The 22368-nt window shown below is 38.4% G+C and overlaps 1 protein-coding gene across 2 annotated transcripts in view; it reads left to right on the forward strand.

Moving 5' to 3' along the window:
- Positions 1–20724, forward strand: part of ell (elongation factor RNA polymerase II) — a 37592-nt gene extending 16868 nt beyond the window's left edge. The window contains exons 3-12 of one of the 2 annotated variants that reach the window (XM_028028221.1): positions 5702–5823; positions 6597–6760; positions 7235–7485; positions 7615–7739; positions 10283–10358; positions 13003–13603; positions 15037–15103; positions 16298–16469; positions 18204–18248; positions 18328–20724. In XM_028028221.1, coding sequence (XP_027884022.1) covers positions 5702–5823; positions 6597–6760; positions 7235–7485; positions 7615–7739; positions 10283–10358; positions 13003–13603; positions 15037–15103; positions 16298–16469; positions 18204–18248; positions 18328–18432 — 1728 coding nt within the window. In that variant the 3' untranslated portion in view covers positions 18433–20724. The remainder of the gene's footprint in view (positions 1–5701; positions 5824–6596; positions 6761–7234; positions 7486–7614; positions 7740–10282; positions 10359–13002; positions 13604–15036; positions 15104–16297; positions 16470–18203; positions 18249–18327) is intronic. The other variant, XM_028028222.1, reaches the window with a different exon arrangement.
- The last annotated feature ends 1644 nt before the right edge of the window (positions 20725–22368 follow it).

The raw sequence follows: 22368 nt of genomic DNA on the forward strand, positions 1-22368 counted from the left end.
GATGTACTGAATAACCCCATCAGCAGGAGATGAAGATATACAGAGTCCTGCTAATAACTTAATTATTTGACTCAGATTTGAGTTTAAGCAGAGCCACATTTGAAAGCTGCTGGACACCAGCCTTTTTGAGGACCTTAGTTTTATACCCCGGACTAGAGCGAGAACAAAAATGTGAAAGTTACCATCTGCTGGTTGAAGCTTTATTTTCAAGATTTCCAAAGTGTAACCATTTTGTTAAATTAAAAAAATGGAAGTTTGCTTTCAGATTCTGCTAGATTAATAAAGTTAACAATCAGGATCTTTTTTTAACGCTTTTCTGAATTGGCAAAATAAGATCCTTTGGATACAGAGAGGCATCTAGATAGATTCCTTTTAGAACAACCCTTCAAAGTAATAGAAAACATAAATATTTTCCGATTCCCTGTCTCCCTTTGCAAGACTTAAAAGCTTGTTGTGTTTAAATGTCCAGCAAAGATATTTTAAATCGCCCTAGAGGAAAGCAGTTACATGAGGTGAAAGGTCAGATTGTGTCTGTTCATGTTTACTACACTTTTACTCACTGATTCTTGGTAATTTTAGTCATGTTAGACACATTGTCTTCCTGTTCACTCTTTTTAGAATCACACATGTGATATCTGGTAATACATGTATCTCATAATTTGTGCAATGCTTTCATAATAAGTTATTAGACCAGATTCCTACCTCTAAAAACATGACCATTACAGCTTAATCTCTGCCGGTACGTGTTTCTGTGATTTTTCTTTCTCCTCTCCAGTCCTATCAAGCATGAGATGACCTTTTTAAACTCCACTTCAGTGGCTGCTCTTAGACATGTTTTTTTCTTTGCTTTGTTTTTACCATTTCCACACTCTGGGGTCTGTGTTTGTCAGTAACAAAACCAGTTTACAGGTCTGAATGCTTTTAAAGGTCACACTGAAAGGCTGGCAATTTTTTACGTAAAGCTGATGTGTAAGTTATGCTTTTTAAGTTATTTTTTCAGAAAGACGTTAATGAGTCATTGCAGTTATCTCCAGCTAGATTATATCTTGGCAGGCTGCTGCTAAAGAGGGAGTTAAAGTCATTGTTATATTCTGACTAAATGTTTTTTTATTCTTTTTGCCAGTACATATCAGAAATCTAATTTAAGTTGAAGTTTTACCGTAGTAGATATTATAATTATCAAACTGCTAAACCTTGTTTTTCCGACCTCTTTAGCCACAATCGGTGTCAGTTTACACAAATATCACTATGCAGTTGAATCATATTTCATCGGTACCCACACGCATATACGAACAGACTTTGGTGGCCCAGTTACGCAGCTCACCTACATGAGAGGAACGCTGTCTTGCTTTTGGGTTAAAAGGGGCTCTTCAGCTTGGGTTTTCAGTAAGAATCCCTGTCTTTTCTAGACACTTCACTCTTATTTTGCATGCGTGCTTAGAGTGGGTTCAGCTATAATGTTTATTCAAGTGAAACCCGAGCCATTTGGTGCGGAGGAGCCTCTTCTCGCGGTGTCATCCTCTACAGTGTGTCAGTGAGCCTGCTTAGTCACACCCCTGTGCCCTGGTTTTCAGTCAGTTCCTCTGCCTCCTAATTGTATCTGGACTAACACAGTCAGCCTCGCTCTTCATCTGTCTTTTCAAATAAGTGTTAAACATAGAGCGGATTGTACTTTTACCTTATTTATCCTCCCTCTTGCAAAGTTGATGTTCTTTTTGCTTGCAAATGTTAGATTTTTCCAGGCTCTTTTTTTTCTACCGTAATTAAAATCAGGTCATTAAATAAAAACAAAAAAACGGATGTTCGAAAATTTGAAAACACCTAGGTCTATATAAAAAAATTAATTGCCCATCATGCCTTAAATCACTTTCACCTAATTTTTGGAAAACTGTGTTCACTTTCCAAGCTTTCGAGCCTGATGACTAACTGACCTAAATCAAGATTTCTCCTAAATAGAACCAGTCATACAACATAAAATAGGCTAAACGGACCTCAAAAAGCATCACATCATGTCCTAAACTAAAGAAATGCAAGAACAAGTAAGAATCACAGTTATTGACAAGTTTAAAAAGCAATTCTTAAGATATTTGGACTCACTTTCCCAGAGCAATGGTCTTTATCTGCAAATGGAGAGTAGGCTGGACAGTGCTGAACTTTCCCAGGAGAGAATGGACAACTAAAGGACAAATAAATGCCTCAAAGCATAACGGGTTTCATTTGCCAAATTTAAAGTTTGTGGCTATGATTCAACAATAGAAACTTGCACAGAGTATCATACTGATGATCAAAAACAGCAGTGGTAGAGTGTTGATGTGAAGTAATCAATAGAAAGTTGAGTTTTTGTCTCTTATCAGGAATATTCTCAGGGAGAATGTCCAGCAATCTGCTTCTAAACTTTTATATGGTCAGTAGTCCAGAACCCACCAGTAAGACCACCTGTCTTTGATTGGCCTTGTTAAAGTTTCAACTTCAATCAACATCCTGCAGAATTACCTTAAACAGGCCATTTTAAAATCCCCCAGTATTGCTGAATTAAAACAATCCTATAAAGATTGGAATGAAATCCCTCCAGTCATTGCTTCTACTTACAAAAACTAGATTTCATTTGTGACAGGTAGTTTTATTGTTTGAATGAAACTATTTTCCACATGGGCACAGGCAGGTTTTTGATCACTTGAATAAATTACATTGTCAATTAATATTTGCTCTTTGTAATTTCTCTGCTTTTCTTGCTCTAAAACCGATGATATCAATGCTCCAAATTTAATTATGACAAAAAGCACAAACTGATGAAATCTGCATGAGAGAGAGAGAAAATAATCTTTCGCAGCACTGTAGCTGTCGAGTCTCAAACCTTAGCAGGTTCCAAGACATAGTATCACCACCACTCTTCCAGCTGGATCTCAAATTTCACAGGAGTGCATTATCCTGCCACTGTAAAAATGTTCATGAAGGTTGTGTGAGTGTGTGTGTGTGTAACTGCAGCAGTGTTTAGGTAGGTGGTACGTGTTTGTCGGGGTCTGAAGTCTCTCAGCAGAACATTGCCCCCCAGCACTATTCTCCTTTTTATTATGCACTCCATGCATCTGGATAATGTTCCTCACAATAAGAAGTGTAATTACAATCATAACAATGGCATCCGCATCGATAAACAATAAGAATCTCCAAATTGAGGCCAAGCTTGCACTGCGTGTGCCAGCTCCATCCTCTCCCAAAAATAGACTGGGTATGTTCTTCAGGCAATCAGGAGATCAACCACCGCTATGAGAGCTGGTTTTTGTGTGTTTGGGTGTGTGTGTGTGTGTGTGTGTGTGTGTGGGTGTGTGTGTGTGTGCGTGTGTGTGCAAGGCCAAACATTGGTCTCTCTTGTGTCAACATGACAAAAAGCAATAATTTTAAAAGAGGGCATCAGTGTAACGAGTTACATGTCATTGTCTCCCCTTCTTGCTTGCCTTCATTGGCCTAATACCTTAACTGAGATTGAAAGCAAAATATTACTTAATTTTAGAAGGTAGTTTCACTGTAAATAAGCACAGATTAAAGATTTTCAGAGAACAGCTCAGACAACTAGAGAATATGATTTTTTTTGACCCTTTTAAATAAGAAGTAGATCAGATGGATAAGAGAACTGAAAAATAATTATTTGTATTTTAATTTTCTGGCTGTTTCTTTAAGTGGCTATTTTTAAATAGATTTTTCCTAATGGGATTAGGTGTAATAATACCACATAGCACCTATACCATTAGATAGTAGACTCACACATTTATTGCACTTTTTTTTTTATAGTTTTACCTTCTATAGGACATTGTCATTTTTTCTACATATATTGATTTCCCATAACAGAGAGAGCCATAAGCACAACAGGATAAAGCAGCAGCTTTGCTATATTTCATTTAGCCTTCCTGTTATCTACTGAAGATCTCACTCTCTCATAGCCTGAGTGAACTGCAGACATGTCAACTGTTATTCCTCTGACATCATTTTACAATCAAATTCCAAAAGTCTCCTTAGTAACACCATCCAATCTGAAAAGTATTGTCGCTTAAGGTATTTTGATTAATAAGCTTTTCTTTTATTGGGTTTACGTTTTACTTTTTTTCCCAGAGGTATCTGTCACGTTTGGAGTAAACTATCATCTCCTTTCCAAAACGTTTTCTCTCAATCCTCCTCTGCTTCTTAATGTGATACTGCAGACCATAAAACCTTCTGTGAGCTACCGAGCTCTGTCTAGGTGAGCTGCGGTACACGCTCTTTGCAACTCATCCTCTGCTCTCACATCTCTGAGATCTTCTTCTTTGAACAGAGCAGAGCGGCCCGCATCTTGACCACATGTCATTCTAGCGCAGATAAAATCCACTGACTCACATCCTGAGCTTCTTATACAGGTTAGGCTATTACCAGTGAACTGCTGACTGGTCATGCGGTCCCGGGTTTGGAGTCCGAAAGTATCTAATTGGCTGCTGCTTCTGTGTGCTGTTGAACTGGATCAGATCAGTGTGATGCAGTGACAGCTTACGAATTCAGCTAGCCAGCCAACCTCGCACACAAACCTATCCCTGAATGGAAGGTAAAATGGGAGGCTTTAAGATCACCCTTTCTTCCTCTGCTCCCTCTTCTACATGGCTTTGAAAAGGCTTACCAGCATGCAGTTTCCAAATTTCTGCTGCTGCATTTCAAACCATCTCTTCCACTTAGAAACCACCAATCAGCTTGTTTTTTTTTATCTAAATACTTTTATTAAGCATAAAAACAGTTATTCTTGCTGCTGCAGTACATATTGAATAAATATTTTGTATACAGCGTTCGACAGTGCAGCATAAATATATATTAAAATGCATTTCACATGGAGACTGATACAAAAGGGGGGAAATGAAAAAAAAATTAGATGGGTGGAGCTAAAAGCTGAAAGCGAAGAGGTAAGAATAGAGGTAAGCAGAATAGAGATTGCAAGATGACACCCTAGAAGTCTGCTTCTCCTCCTGCAGAAACAGGAAAAAAAACAACTGAGAAACCAAGGCGATAAACGTAGCAACAACAATCACTGAAAAGCACAGTACTAATTATTACAAACTTTATTTAGTGACAACTGCAGCCCAATATAGAGTGTATCTCTAAACACCTGAATTCAAAGACCTTTGGGGTAGTGAGTGAGAGCACTTGTGTATCTAAGGTTTCTCCATAAGAATGTTCAATACTGGGTGTGAGGAGACAGACATACCGTAGGTAGCTTGCCTATGGTAGTTTTAAAATGTTACCTTTTAAAAAAAAAAGTAATGAGTGATGCACATTGATTTTTGACAATCTATGCTTTTTTTTGGTGAATGGAAATATTTCCATATGGTCAAATTTATATTCTGGTCAACAGGAAAGTGTGATTCTTCTGTCAGACTTAATGCAGTGTGCAGCAATAGGGAGGGGAGGGTCAGGGTGCCTGCTGCAAAAGAATACTTTAGACCTTGTTACCACTGATCCGGCCCTGTCTATATGATACAATGTGGCATTGGATGGATTTTCTTTTTCTGCTATTGCAAAACATTATTTCTTTTTACAAAGATTATAAAGTCATAAGTGCATCTTGCATAACTTCATTACTCAATTGAAAAATAAATATATATTTCTAGGATAATTGGACTCTAAATCAAGAAATGCGTTTTATTTTTTGACCTGTCCATGTTTTTTTTTCCTGTTCTGTCTTTCACAGAAGATTTCAATTCCACGGTCAGAAACTTCCAGCGAGCTGCAAACGTTTACTTTCGACCTGTCGAATGTGGGCAGAGATAACCCCCAGGGCAGCTTCGACTGCATCCAGCAGTACATCACCAGGTGAAAGCTAAAGCAGAGTCACATCCCTTTTTTTCCCTATTTCAGTAAAAACTGACTTCACACAAGTTTTGAGCTGAATGAACAAACCTCTGTTAGATGCACGCGTGAACTACAGTAACTTGAAGACTTTTTTTGGTAGCAGAGAAACTACACAAGAACTAATGAGTCCAAAAATGGAACACATGATTAATCGAATAAAAACACTTGAATTTTAGTGCCTAAAAAGACGGGCACAGAAACAGAAAGGGGAACAATGAGAATCTTGTCATTTTCAGATTTCTGACACCAATTATTCTGAAAGTATTTTTAACATGTGGGTCAGGCGGAGTTCATTTAAGTCTCTCCCTCGATCCTAATCAGGCTTGAATTGCAGCCTGAAACCCAAATGACCGAGCTCAGCTTTTACAGACTGTGCCTGCACCATCTTATTTTCTGCCAAAGTGGAGGAGAATCAAAAAAACAGTCGGAAAGTCAGGAAAGAATCAGATTTTATGTTTCAATGAGCTTCACAGTGGGAAACCATGGCTGGTTGGAGGAAATTGGAAAAATAATTGTCGTTCCCACAGAAGGTTTATTCAAACTCTAGGTAGGAATGAAAAGTTGAAAAATAAAAATGGCTTTTGCATGTAATGCATGTGAGTATGGTTTGGTTTTATTTCAATTGGCTATCAAATCAATATGGTTTTTTTTTTTTCCTTTCATACTTGTTGTGTTTCAACTTCTCTCCTCTTCCAGCCTGTGTTTTTCTTAGCGTCTGCTCTTTGTTTTGGTAGTGAAGGGGGTATTCAGCTGGATTGTCTGGGCAGCATCCAGGACAAGATCACAGTGCGAGCCACCGACGACTCCTACCAGAAGGCCAGAGAAAGCATGGCCCAGGCTGAGGAGACGACTCGCAGTAGGAGCGCTATCGTCATCAAGCCAGGGGGGAGATTTGTAGGTGAGGAAGGCTGGATATTGACTCGAACATACTGTTGCTCAGAATGCATAATGTGCTTTTAGCCGTGAGCTTCCCAAGACTGCTAGCTTATAAGTTTGTCTTTAGTTTCTGAGAAGAGCAATCAGACCATCCACTTAGACACTGTAAACATGTCAAGAGTTAAATTACAGAGTCAGAGTGAAAGAATCTGCAAACATCCAGTGATGATGTAGTTTTGCTCTTGTGAACTGGTTCACCCTGGATTTGACAGGCTGTTTGGGTCAAATAGCAAATGATTTTTGAGGTTGTTCCATTTGCCAGCTACTTTCTCAGTGCATATCTACCGTGTAGTACTTTGTAATAAAACATTCAACTGTACAGCGACCCAAAAGGGAAAACCATAAATGTCTCTGTACAAAATTAAAAAACTTTTATACTTTTTTAGTTGTGTTTGTATATAGAAAAATTCTTTTCATGTGTGGCTGACATTCAAAGGTAAGAAAGTCCAGATCCGGAAACCGGCGCCTGCGCTTTCAGACGTGGCCCCGTCACGGAGGACGTCTCGGCCCGTCCTCATCTCCAGCAGCACGCAGAAGAAAGCCACAACTCAGCACCGGCCTCTCCGTGAGCGCCTCGTACACCTGCTGGCCCTGAAACCTTACAAAAAACCCGAACTGATTTTGAGGTTGCAGAAGGACGGCCTGTCACAGCTAGACAAAGAATCCCTGGACAGCCACCTGCAACAGGTGAGTCATGGAAACATCTACGACATTGGGGTTTTCATTTTCTCCACTCGCTTTCATCTTCAGTGTCATTCCCCCAGATTAGTTGGTGAAGATTGGTATATTAACGTAGTGCTATGTTTCTGTTCTTAGGTTGCCAATCTGAATGGGAAAGAAAATACCTTCACATTGAAGGATTTTATGTATAAGGAAGTCCAGAAGGACTGGCCAGGATACACGGAGGGAGACCAGCAGCTTCTCAAGAGAATTTTGTTCAGGTTTGTCACCTTGTATTTTTTTTTAGGATTGGATGTGGTAGACCAACACAAACAGCACATAATTATGAAGTACAAAGAAAAGGTTGTACAGTTTTCAATGCTTCTTACAGCTAAAAATCAGAAGACTGTTCTGCACTTGTTCTTTACTCTGATACCTTCAAAATAGCAACTGCCTGCATACACTCTGACTGAGGTCGAGCTTTGTGTAAAGAATATTGATAGAATGCAAGTACATCTGGATTTTAGGTCTTTTTGACCTTGTTTAGTCAAAAAGACAAAAGCAGAAAAGTTGTTTTTGGACATGTTTTGCCTATGAGGAAGAGAAACAGGAAAAGGCCAAAGGATATCAATAAGGCCTTTTTCTGCAAGCTTTGCTACAGAGGGATTGATACAAAGTTGAGTAACATTTTAAAGGAAACACAGAATTACCAGAAACACAGAAACGGGGCAATGCTGCAGGTGGGGAACTCATCCGTTTAAACCAGATGCTTGTTTATGCTGTTAAAAAAAACCTTTCCAGCTGCCTGTTGGAAAATAACACTCTAAAGTTAATTTTATGTAAATTTCTGCAGATTTTCCTACTGCCTATTGGGTTTTACACAAAGTAAGGTCATTTAAAAATCATACACGAGCTTTAAGCTCCTTGAGATAAAAAATAGTTGTTTTAATATATTTGTTCAAATGATCATTATTAGTAATAATAATAACAATAACATAAGACAAATAATCTGTGAAAGAATTGAGCTGCTCTGCCTTCTTCCAGTGTTTATTTTTCTTGGGTTTGTTTTAACTTTTGTTCATAAAACTTGCTGAAATGTAGTAAATAATAACGCAGATGTATCTTGAGGCAGTCAGCAATTGAAAGTTTTACAAAGGTAGCGGCAGCCCCTGAACTATCCCACTCTAAATGGATTTCTGTTTCTTTAATTCCCAGTGCATCCAATGAGTTCACAGACCTATTTTGTTTTGTAAGAGAGTCCAAATGTGAATATTCTCTTTCTGTTTGTGTGTCTCATTTCTTCTTGCACTTTGAGCTCAGTTTGTGAGTTCATCAGCTGACTAACAACCAGAGCCTCCCACCTAATTCTGCCACCCCCGCCTTAGTTCCTCTAGAGTTTGGAGCTCATGCAGCAAGTCACGCAGGAGCAGCAGAGCAACATGACTGGAACGCGCATGATGCAACAGTGTTCCAGCACATGCCGACCTGTGTATGAGGTGGCGTCCGTCCAAGGTCCAGCCAAATTGGTCTGCCTTTCGCCTCACTTGTAGTCCCTGCCTGCGGGACTGTCCCCATGCCAAACCGTGCCCAACAACTGAATTTGTCATCAATTGTGGCAACATTGTGCAGCTCTGAGCACCTTTTAATTTTGCAACCATAATGTCATCTCTATTTGTCCACTCTTAATCCAGAGCAAGCATTAAGGTTTATGTCTTACCATTATTGTACGTGCTATACATGCATAAAAATCATTGCTTTGATTTTTGTTTTGTTTTTTTAAATCCTGAGACTTTATTTATTTGGAGATGATCAGTTGATCTTGGATAGTTTTATATCAACACGGCTCCTTGTTTGGCTGCTACTGCATAACAGCTTGCTCTACTACAACACGAGGTTCTCTTCGTACCTGGAGCCGTAATGTTTCTGCTTGGCTAAATGAAGCCAAAAGTGCATATCCTCCAAAGCAGGTGTGAACGTCGCAGTCATGCAAGCTCTGTGTGGGGGTGGCCAGGAATAAAAGCAGTTCAGAAACAAACACAACCAGTGCCTCAACTCCTCCAAACAATTACAGAGCAATTGTTTTCATAATTCCACTGGCCAAATGTCTTCCTTTCTCAAAGTGAGCCACACCACCATATTCTCTAGCTCTCACTTTCTTTCTGTCACTGCAGAGTGTCGGGTCTCCGTCTCACTATCTTCCATCAATCTGCTGTAGTTGTTAAGCTATAAAATAAACATTCAACTGTGTCTGAGATTTTTTTAAAAAGAGAATTACCCATTAAATGCTTCTTAAAAAACACACTAAATGGGGTAAAACTAACGGAAATGTGTGGGTTTAATTACTGAAAATTAGCATAATCTGTTTGTGATGAAAATGCTGTTCTGTCAAGTACCTCCTCCTTCACAGTTGTCATAGCTACCCACTCAACTTCACCCGGCAACTGTAACTTGTCTCCGAAGTCCTCTTCCATGTAATTTACTTGTCATCATGGAGATGAAAGCTCAATAGTTTTTGTGTCATTTGAGTGATGCATTTTTAAATTTAAAGGATTTAAATGTGTTGAATTTAGAACATCATGGCAATTACTGGTTTTAGTAGAAAACTTTGAATGTCCAAATGTAAAAATTTCTCGTGCCTTAAGTGCTTCTCACATTCGAGGAATGTTTTAGAGGACAAATTCAGACAGTGGCTCTAAATGAAGAGCTTTTAGAAGACCTTCTGATGTTTTTATTGGTTAATGCTGTTACAGAGTTTAGCTTTGACTGTGATATTTTTCAAGCTACTTAATTGGATCTCCACCTGTTTTTGCTTGAATTCACACAGAAAACAGGCCCAAACCAGCTCTGCACCTGTACCAGAGAGTCCTCCTAAAGAGCTGGGATCTAGTTCTCCATCTCAGGTGAGTCCCGCCTTTCCTCGTTCACCTGGTGGTCACCTTTACACCTTGCAAGCATGGTGACTGAGACACTTTTACTGCAGCTTTATGTAACTGCATGTTACATCTATGGCAGTTCAGCTTTTCATCACTTTAAGACACAAGAGACCATTTATTTCCCTTTTTATAAATTTATTCTGGTTTGAATTTTTGTGTTAACTTTTTTTTCTCTTGAGTGTATTTTTGTTTTACAGCTTAATTTGTAATGCATGTCTAACTGCTTCCATTTGACTTGCATTGCTTACAAACACATGGCCAGCAGGATTATTTACGTTTCCATTAGGCAGACAAACGAGAACCTGCTCTGTTTTATTAATAGTTCCTTCCCTCCAGGTTGTTTTCACCCCAGACACTTACTGTATGCCCCATTCTTTCCAGTTCCTCCCTTTGCAAACACAACACAGACACGCACACACACACAACCCTACATGCGTAAAAGACAGGAGTACTGAAGGCTTAGTTTGTAGGTTATTTCTTACAAGAAGCCACAGAGAGCTTAGTGTAATGGTCAGGTTGATGTGGGTTAAATCAGGAAGTTCCACAGTGCAGTTTTTCATACTCACTGAACAAATACAGTAGATTTCAAAAGTGTTACTTCCTGTTAGCCTCATATTTCCACCCTTTAAGTGCCAAACATCCTGAACAAGTCAACAGAAAAATCCTAGATCATAATGATTCCACCATTATCTTTCACTGATGTTATAATGTCTGTTTTTGTTTTCCCTGAAAGTGCCTTTTGAAAGTGTAAAGTTTGGGTTCATGAATTCATATCTCAATTTGCCTCAAGGTTTTGGGAAATATTAGTGTTGTGAATGTTTTGTACCCTTCTCCTGATTGATACATTTTTACAATGTGATCCTTTTGATTCCTAGTAGACTCTTTGGAAACTGTGACTGTAATTGAAACTGAAGTTTCCTATAAATCAACTTCACAATAATTGATAGTTAAGGTTAACACAAGCTCTACTGCTGACATTGAATCAAACTGATTCGTCAAAGTCAGTCAGGTTATTCTGTCATGTTCATTTTTTTTTCTTTTCTTCAAGTAACTTAATTTTCAGTTGAATTATGCAGAACATATTTGATTTTAGAGGTGAACATTTTTTTTAATTATCATATCACAAAATTGTGACATTTGTAGAGATGTTTGTGCATGGAGGGTCCATCCATGGATGGTTTTGTTCTCATATAAAGGTGTTGGACGAGTTGTATAAAATTATTTTTGTCTTGCAGATGCAAAACCAATCATTAATTGGTTCTTGATCTGTCTTTCCAGCGTTATGCTAAAATAACCCATTTTAAGGATGTTAGTTTAGATTCTCAGCCATCTGGACATGGTAATCGTGAAAGTTAAAAATGAAGGCAACTGGACTTCTCTTTTTTTCTTGAAGATATTTCACCTCTCATCTTCTTCAGTTCTAAAACTTAGATTGGAAGGATCAGGTTTACAATGTGTAATCAGTAACAATCACACAGAAAGGGCGATATTAGCCTTATTGATGTCACTAATGAGGTCAAGTGAAACCCTGGCCCTACCCTCTATTATATTCCCTTTTTAAGTATCGTTGACACTGACGATCCTAACAAATCCCCAACAATGTCAACAACAATGTCTGCAGTTTTAGTCAAACGTTTCAGGGTACGAGTTTCTGTGAAACCGCCTGGAGAAACAAGTCAAGGCTACGCTGTAGATGTTAAGGAGGTTTGAATCTTAGACTGCCTCCTCTGTTCAAGGTTAGTTTTTCATGTTTCACATAGATGGCTTCTTTCACTCCTCTCAAACCATCGGTCTTCCCTGTCCAAAATGTGTACATTATTATCTTTGAAGGAGTGTTCTTTGTCCTTGAGATATAGATAAACCTCTGAATCTTGACCTGAGTTGGCTCATCTGTGTAGCTGCTGTTTTGCTTCTCCAGTGTAGATGTCTGACCATTCTTCACTGTGCTGGACTGTATTTACAAACCACTGAGCTTGTGTTTGGGTGTTTTGTCCTTGGTTTGATTAGTCTCTGTCTGAGAAAACGTACCAGAAAATTGTATTTGGAAAACATCCTTCATTAGTGACAACAACGGCCTCATTAGTATCATTGATTAAAAAAAAAGTCATCCTACTTTATACATGCATAGATAAAGATTAGGAGAAGCATTTAAGAATCTTATCATATATTAAATATATGAATACATGTATGTTCCACTTGTTCTTTTTCTCCACTTCCCTCACATTTATCTTTCCTATTTAAGCTGCATAGCACTACTACTGCACAGAAATGCCCTGGTGCTTTTACCTGTCAATCATCTGCAAGGGGCAATTCAGTGTCAGATGAGGGCAGTAACCTCTACACTCCCTTTGGCACTACCCCTGTCTCTATTGCCCCATCAGGGTGATTGCTCCTGATTAAAACTAAAGAGCCTGATACTTTCAATATTAGTTCCTGAACTGAGGAAGGTTTTGGGTGAGAGGATGAAACGTCTTCGGGATAATAGAAGTCCAGCTCAAGTACTAATTTTAAGTGATTTGGACACAAACATTTTGGTGAATAAAAGCTTTTCTGTAATATATTCTTGCATATATTTCCACCTTTCTTTAACACCTGTCTTACTTTTCACCAGAAACGGCCGACTGTTGACTTCATCGACCCTCTTGCCAACAAAAAGCCCAGAATATCACACCTTGCCAGCAAGGCTGCAACAGTCCAAATGAACGGCAAACTCGGCTCTTCGTGCGGACGAGGAGACCCTGGTGCCGCGTTGTCTGGAGCGGCAGTGTCGACGTCCGAAAGCGGCATGACCTCCGGCTCGCAGCCGCTCCCGGTACTGGACATCCCCCGTCCTTTCGAGGCTTTATCTGATGTCAGCAATGACTCCAGCAACAACGGGCGGGACGGCGACTCTCAGGAAACGACGCTGTCCGAGAGGCTCAGTCAGCCGCCATCGCTCTTGTCCGTGTCGACGGTGGCCTCCGCGCCCAGCTTAGGCACATCGTCCTCTGGGCACACTGTGCTGGAGGGCCCGCGGGACAATGGCCCTTCAGCAGTTAACAACAAATCCAGAAAGAAGTCAAAAAAGCATAAAGACAAGGAGAAAAGCAAGGACAAGGGGAAAGGGAGGGCGAAGGAGAAAAAGATCTGTCAGGAGCCTGCGTCTGAACCCAAAACAACATGTGAGATGAGCCTGAAAATCTTCAAGAACAGTGTTGCATTTAAAAGCACAGGTAAGACCAGCACACTCACACATTGTGTATTTCTCAATAAAATACTACTTTGTGTATATAGGTCTGTTAGTCATCCCACTGAGTAGGTGATGAATCATGTGACCTGAAAGCTTCTCAGTGTCTAAAGTGAGACCCCTGCTGTTCAACTTCATGTCCAAAATATTCTCTGATCAGTTCTTTATGGAAATATTCTCTTTTGAGTTTATACACAAGTTTAAATAAGATAAAAATAGAAGCTCAAGTGCTGATTTATGTCTATTTTGTTGATTATGGCGTTCATCTAACAAAAAACATCTAAAAGCTGATAAAAAGAACAGAAATGTTGCAGCCTACACAACTGAGAAGGAGACTACTGACAGTCGCGAGCTGTGTTCCCATTAAAGATGTGTGCAAAAAATTTTAGATGTTCCACTAATGTCGAAAAAACCTTCACAGTTTTGCAAATGCATTTAATAAGAAATTTAAGGTGACATGAATAAGTTTTGACATAGCTGTAAAACCACAAAAACTTAGCTAAAAATGCAAGTTTTTTTTTTTTTCAAAATTAATTTTTAAGCAATTTGCACAATTTTATGATCAATTGAATCACAACTGCTGACAGCTTTTGTTTGTGAGGGTAAGCCTCAAAAAGAGGCCTAAAGAAGCAAGCTGGTCAGATATTAATAGAAAATTGAGTGGAAGGAAGACATCGTAGAGAAAAGCGCACAGGCAACAGGAATTAACACAGCTTTCAGAAGATTGCAAGACAAAACCAGTCATGGGAGGCAGACGAACCGTGGGCTGCGACTGATGTCTGTACACGGATTACAGCAGTCACAATCCTGGTGTTAAGCTTCTCCTGTACCAGAGACATCAGAAGCATCCTATCTGGTTCCAGGCTCAGTGGTCCATAGACTTTGAAAATCAAGGATCCAGAGTCTGAAGGAAGAGTTGAGAGGCAGAGAGAGAATCAAAGTTGCCTGAGTGTCCGTGTAAAGTTTTCAGTCTGCGATGATTTGGGTTGACCCTGTCATCTGTTGCTGTTGGTTCACTGTGTTGAAATCAAGTACAGTTGGAGCAACATCCAGGAAATTTCCGAACACTTCCAGCTTCATACAACTGATTAGTTTCATGGAGTTGTTGATTTCCCACTACGTGCTGTAATGATTGTGGTGTCACTGTATTTGATTCAGACTGTCCAGATCTAAACTGTAGAAACTCTTAAAATATTCCACACACTCACTCATGTGAGTTTCCCCATTTGAATTGAATTACTGAAATAAACTCGCCTTTGAGCCTTCTTCTAATTAGTGATGCACTTGTGCACACAAAATATATCTGAGTGACAGACCAAGCCTAATTTAAACCTTCTTTAAATTAGGTTTTTATAGTTTGTATGTTGGTCTGTCACATTTTTAAAAAGTAAAACTCTAATTTTTGTGACCTTGTTTCAGATCTGAATGGGATGTGCAAAACTACAAGTATTCTGTCATCATCACCTGAAGTGGCAGATTATTTATTGTGAGTATTAAGTAAATTACTAAATGGGTTCTAAATATGAAATCTGGATTTTCCCAGTCAGGAATCTTTGTCCACAATCTCAACGAAAGTCATTTAAAAGTAGGAATTTGTCATTACTGAATTCACCAGTATGTTGTGTTATTAAAATAAATACCAGATTTATGCTTGGCATAGTCTGTAGATTCGAAGAGCAGAAGTTAAAATAACTCCACATTTACACCTGCAGTCTTTTTAAACATAAACTCTATATGCAGACTAGCATGTTTTACTTTTTGTTTAGATGCAACTTTGTGATGATGTGGTTCATAATGCTTTTCTGTGTGGATATTAAACAAAAACTATTATTCCGGGCTTTATAAACTTGGCACTTTGCTTCAAATGTCATTGTCTTTAATTACTAGTGTTTCTGCTGCAGCCAGTTGACTCTGGTTTACCGTGAAGGCATTGCAAAGGTTGGACCAGGGGGAAACTAGGGATACATCAAGCCTTGCACAATGAAATACAATGTTTTAAAAGTTCATCTTAGGTACTGCACTCATAAGATCATACTGCTAATATGATGGGTTTAATGAAAGACTGTACTTCTAGATTTAAAATGCATGGGCTGGGCCCTAATTCAACACTTGGGGCCCAGATGGGGACAGCTCTAGCAAGAACAAACCTTTTTTTTTTTTTCTCACAATCTGAAGAGCAGCTTTGTTAGTGAAACAGTGAGGCAGAGGAGAGAAAGGAGGAAGGAAGGCAGGTGTTAGCCAGAGTGCTGAAAACATGTGATTATCTTCTGTCATTTTGGCAGCTGTGGTCAACACAGATCTCCCCCATGCTGCAATTTAGACATAAGTCGAGCATAAATCAGCAGTCACAGACATGATTCATATATTTTGGTTTTTTGTAGCTTTACAGTTTATAAGGGAGATTTTGTATTGCAGCAGAGTTAAAAAAAAAAAAAAAAAACACTTATGTGAAGAAGAATCATTTTGTTGAGCTGTTGTGAAATTTGTGTGTGTAAAGTGACTGTAAGGTGCTTTCTGCAGCGATCACGATTTCAACACAAACAGAAGCTGGCTGCCTTTCTGGCGTTTGCGTGAAACAAATCCAGCACGTCTTCTACTCTCTGGAAACAAACCATTATATGTGATGTCTGAGGGGGATTTGTTGCTCATATATTTATTTTTTTTGTATTTTTAATCCCAGGAAGTACACAGTGATCACCTCCCCGGAGCAGCGCCAAAGGTATAAAAACGATTTCAACGCAGAGTACAGCGAGTACCGGGGTCTGCATGCTCGAATAGAGGGCATCACCCGGCAGTTCACTGTGCTCGACAACGAGCTGAAACAGCTTCAACAAGGCACAGACAAGTACAAGGTAACACAAAGTAATGCTCAGAAGGAAGTCTGACAACAAGGCTAATAAAATGGTAAATACAGGGTTTCTGCAAGCTTCAGAAATGTTTTTTTGTAATGCATTCTTTACTTGTAGGGGCCATTTATTCCCTGCTGTTTTCACCCAAGTTTTTTCATTTCATGAGTTTAGCTGTTAAGATTTCTTTTTTTGGTCAGATCTTATTGTTCTGTGACAAAAAACAACTACAAACCCAAAATGAAGCAATCAATAAACCAACAAATGGAATCAGCCGGTTTTCCTTTAACCACCTCTGACTGGTGATCAGCAGGTCACATGTTTCTCCCCATTTATTAGATGCACTAAAATTAATCTACCATAAGACCTACCATATAGCAGTTTATTTTCAAGTTGATATATATCAATGCAGCCAAAATTTTAATATGCATGACTTTATGTATGAGTCTGGTGCATCTAAAGAAATTGCTAATAAAAGTGCAGTAATCTACAAATTGAAAAATATACAGATAATTTATAGCTGCATTGCTCAAAACTGTCAGTGAAAAATGCTTTAAAGGCTCCAAAAATGTACTTTGTGGTGTTTTCATAACTTTATTATAAAGGATTGCAAAAATGAAACGATGATATATATTCTGAATAATTTACAAAAGCACTGTGTGTAGATTAATATAACCGATCTCCTTTAGTTCAGTGAAAGTATTTCCTTGTTGCACTAGACAATGAGGGAGAGAAAGGGGAAGGACTGTGTCACAATCCAAAGCTGGATGTTGAAACCTACATGATTGTAACCAAGGTGTGCATTGTGTATCTGATATTGCATTTACACATCATGCCACCCAGCAATAATTACTTACAAATTCAGCATTATAATTTGAATTATTCCATGCCAAATTCCTTACTTTTCACAGTTGCTGAATCCATATGTTTAGTGCATTGGGCTACCACCTCTGTGTGATACTGAAGGTGCAAGTCCTCTGGTTTTACGTTTAAAAATATTTTTCTGTCTTCGTTTTCTACTCTACAAGACTTAAAATTGACTTAAATGGGGCAGCAAGGGGATTCCTGACTGTCTTCAGGAACCAGCTTCAGACGTTAAACAGTGGTAAAAAACTATAAATAGGGATTATCTTGTAATTCATTCTGTTTAATTCGGTGCTTTTGCCCTCTGCAGTAGCATCTGTTGTAGTTTTTCTTTCTCTTTTATAAATTTCTTTTTTTAGGAAGAATATTTGAATCAAAGTCACATTTAAGTAGGTCAGACTTCTAGGGAAACATTTGTACAAGAAAACCCTGATTGATGCACTTCTACCCATGATGGAGGAGTTTATGTCCATATATCCTGTTTTCCAAACCAGGAAGAGATTAGTGCTCCTAATGGTTTAAAGTTATATGTTTAGGGAGTTCAACTCAAGCGGTTGTTATTATCCACATCCTCTGCCTCTACGCAGAATCGTATGAACACATCTATAATTATTAGATATTGGATATTGTTAAAAGTCATTAAAACTGGATAACTTTGAAGTAACAGGACTTGAGTTACTTATAAACAAAGTTGATTATAAGTTAAGTAATTAGGCTATTAATGTTTTTTATATTATTCGAACAGCCTTTAAGAATCTTAGAAATCTTAAATATAACCTTCAGAAACTTGCAGAAACCTTGTAAAGATTAAGGAAATGTTGTTTCAGTATTTCATATTTATTTAGAATGCTCTTTATTTTTGTGTTTTCCCAACAGTCAATCCACAATCAGATACTTCAAGAGTATCATAAGATCAAAAAGGTAAAACATTTTTGCTGAATTTTATTTGAAGGAAATGTGAGTCTGATCGGGCTGTGACTCTGTGCTTCTGTCTTCGCAGACTAATCCAAATTATAGCCAAGAGAAGAACCGCTGTGAATATCTACACAACAAACTGGCTCATATAAAGAAACTTATCGCGGAGTACGATCATCAGCAACTTTAAACGTAGTCACTAGAGACCGTTTCCCTGTTTTCCCTGGAAACCGGGCAGATAAAGGGAAAACTCTGGATTCCTCTTTCACTAAAAAGAAACGTCACGAAAGGACAAATCCCATGTGTTGGGGTGAAGCAGGACACACGATCTCTTTGTCCTTAATCTTTCCCAGTTGTTTTGTTCTTTTCCTTAAGGACGTGGGCCAGGTCTAAGCATAGATAAAAGTGGATCCATAAATATTGCTCTTCAGCAGCTTTCCCTGCCTTTAATGCGCAACAGAGTCTTGAGAATTCATTATGAAATATTCCTACTTTCATGGGAGATTTTAAAATGATCTTTCCTGCTTTAGAAACTGGATGAATTTGAACTCTGAGATGAAAACTGCAGATTGTACACCAAAATTTGTTTTTGAATATTTAAAAAAGAAATGGTGACTAGCTCATGAGCTTTCTCCACATAATTGTATGCTCGCAAAGCTGAATCTTTTTAGTTTCCTATTTATTTTTTTGTCATTTAACTTTGTTGGTGGGGGTGAAATTATGTTACACTCCTTTAAAAAGAAACAAAAACAAACCAGTGCTTAAAAAAATGCTGTCTCTTATTTTGTCCTCAGATCATGATTGTCTGCCAGTATTTTATTATTCAGAAGCTGCCTTTCCCTTCTAATTGTCAGTGTTGGCAATAGTATTCTTTCTCTTTGTAGAGATGCAGAAATTAGTATTTGAATCAAAAAAAAAAAGAAATGCACAGAGTCGGACACTGGTTTTTGTGTTTGGCTTTTCTAAAAATCATGGAGATGTCTTAACGGAGGGGGGAAGAAGTTCTCAGCCACCCTTGGAATGTAGATTTATTTTCTTGGAAGCGGTCTCTTCCCCGTCATGTCGTTCTGCGATGCTCCTTACTGCAGTGTTTCCTACGAGTCCCACCTGTTGGCTCCTAATTGGTACTCTTTCAGGCTTTTGTAGCAACATACAATTTAAAGTTGTTGGAAAAAAGTTATTTTTCAGATCAGAGCTCATATCTTTTAAACATATATGATAATCGTTTGTGTTAAACGTTTACTGTATCTAAAAAGCGAGATATCCTTTTAGTTTTTTTTGTCTGCTGTTTGACCCCCTTTCTAGTCCCATTAAGATGACTGTTAAGACGAAGCCATCGTTGTCCATCGTCCCAATCCTTCACGTCGAAGGACCCGAGTGTTTTTTTTGTTTTGTTTTTTCAGAACGTGATGTCAACAAAGATTGGTTCCTGAAAATGTCTCGCCCGAACCCACTAACGTCCTCGGAGAAGCCTTTCGAGAAGCGGCGGGGCGAGTCGACTTCAGCCGCTGAATTCATTTCTTGTGTTGATCTTTTTATGTGAATATTACAAATCGGCACTTTCTCTCTCCTGATCTTGCTGCTACTGGAGTGGGAGGGGGTTGTCCTAAAGACACTTTTTTTGTCTCTCAGAATGCATGCTAAATGAATGTTACAATGAGCAGTCTTTTATCTTTACTTGGTTTAAAAAAAGAAAAGAAAAAACTGCCCAAGAACATCAAAATCCAAGCAAAGGCATCGTCCAGCTGAATAGGCGTGTAATCAGTTGGCCATGGCTCAGACCAGCATGTATACCGACATGCTCATCAAGTGAAATGGCACAAAGCGCTTTCACCAAATGTTGGCAAAGAAGGATCTTTCAGTATTTTTTTTACTTCCTGTTTCATTTCTTAACTCTGTATAACTTATAACTCTGCACAACATGTCAAGAGGAAGTCAGAAAATGCTCACTTTGATTTTTTTTTTTTTTTTTGTTAACACTACATCAACTTTTATCAAAATGGTGTTGGATTGTGTGCCGCTGGATCCGGGTTTTGGATCAGAGACGTGAGCAGTCGACATTTCACTTTAACCCAGAACCACAGCTGTTTAGCAAGGAATGCCTTTGTCCTCATTGTTGTTGTTTGGTTTGTAGCGCATCTCTGTTACGGCTCCAAATCCATTGTAGATGAGTTGATGGATGCGAGATGTTTTGAGCCAGTGGAGAGCAAACTTGTCAGTGAAGACATGCCAGCACAGTGCCACTGTTATGAGCTGATTGTGCCAAAATGACCTGTTGTATAGTTCTGTTTTTGATTATACACATGCTGCTGTGAAAGCAAGGAGGGCTTTGAAGATTAGTCATGAAATGTCACAGCTAAAATCCAAAGTGTGCTTCTTCTACTTTTTTTTTTTTTCCTTTTGAGAACCATAAGGGACTGGGACTTAAAGTGATTTTTGTTTCAATAAAACTCTTTAACACCCTCATGTGGGAAAATCAGAACCAGTTGTTGTGGTATTTATTTTCACAGTTAGGCATTTAATTTAATTTGACAAAATTAAAGACCCCAAATTTTTTATGGATTTTGAAATATATATGTAGTGCCTTGCAAAAAGAATGAATTCCCCTTGAACTTTTTCTCCTCTTGTCATTTTCAACCACAAATTACAATGTATGGTAATTTAGGATTTTCTCTGATGCACAAAAGAACAAATGGAAAATATATATATATTTTCTTTTTTTTTTTTTTTTAAAGTTCAGTCGGAATGAAAGGAAATCCGTGATCATCTGTTTTCATGTCTTGCCACAGTTGTAACACATGAATATGCTTACAATTTAAGCCAGTGGTGCATAAAAATTGTTTTTTCCCCTCAGGCCAAAATTGGGTTGAATGAGCTGAGGCCAAATTTTCTTTTAATCTTTGTTAGAAACATCTTTTTGTGTGATTTTCTTTTTTTTCCTCCTTAGAAATAACCACAATCAATATTTTAGTCAATCAAAGTAGGAAAGAATCATTTATCTTTGCCTAAAAGAAAGGTGTTCAGTTTCCTGACTGTTCAGGTGGATTGATTTTTAATTTGTTTGCTAGATTACTGTCAGCATCAGAAACGAAACCCATGCTGTTTTCAGCAGAGGTTAACGAATGGCTGGGCCCATGTCTGTGTGTTGTACCAAGCATTTTCCTTTTAAGAAGATGTAAATTTATTTTTAAAAACATCATCCTTAAGCATTACAGCTTCATTTGCAAACGTTTACCGTTTTTTAGCTGTGTTTGGAGAGCCACATAAATATTTTGAGGATTGGATGATGGATTGAGCAGTTCTGAGATTTTCTCTAGTTAAACTTCTCCACAACTACATATCCCTGAGCTGCCAGGTGTGGTTAGTCTTTTATTTTAGTCTTGCTCATTAATGATTTCCTCTGGAGTTTATTTAGGGGTACCAGAATGATGAGGGTTTGCATATAAATTCATGGCTCACTTCCAAAAACATTATTAGAACCATAAATTTCCTGTCATTCCAAAATCAAGTCCTAATTTGTGTGTGTATATTACTTAAATACTCAATTAATACATTGATGTTTCTGGCTGCAACAAAATGAGTAAACATGCGATGTCTGCAGAGGAGGCACAACTTTTTTCTTGAGATTATGACTTTTAGATGGGGTTGTTTAATCTCAAAGAAACATTTTTTTTAAAGCTCTGCTTTCAAAACTGACTCGCCGGTTCAAGTCACTGTGAAGAGAATGTTGTTACAACTCATTTCCTGTAGATGGCAGCAGTTTCCCATTGTAACCTTTGTCGCATCAGTTTTGATCCTGCAAGTGTTGGATTACACATGAAACTTAAAAATACCTCCAGTCTCCTTCACTGCTGCATCTTGAGTGGAGTGGTAAGATGTAACAAATTACTGACCCAAGGTCCCCACAGGGAGCTGACTGCATTGAAAAAGAGTTTTGTTTACCTCTCTGGTGTACATGGATACGTATCTGAGCAGCATCATTTTCTCACAGCCCATAAATGTTTTTTGTGTTGTTTTTTTGTTTAACAAAAAACATTACCTGGCTGTTGGAAGCAAAAGATGCAATGCAGAGGACAAGCTTCGCTGTAATCCGACACAGATCCCAGAAATCTTCACTTCAACTTCT

This window comes from Xiphophorus couchianus, chromosome 9 (genome assembly GCF_001444195.1).
Source record: "Xiphophorus couchianus chromosome 9, X_couchianus-1.0, whole genome shotgun sequence".
Lineage (NCBI taxonomy): Eukaryota > Metazoa > Chordata > Actinopteri > Cyprinodontiformes > Poeciliidae > Xiphophorus > Xiphophorus couchianus.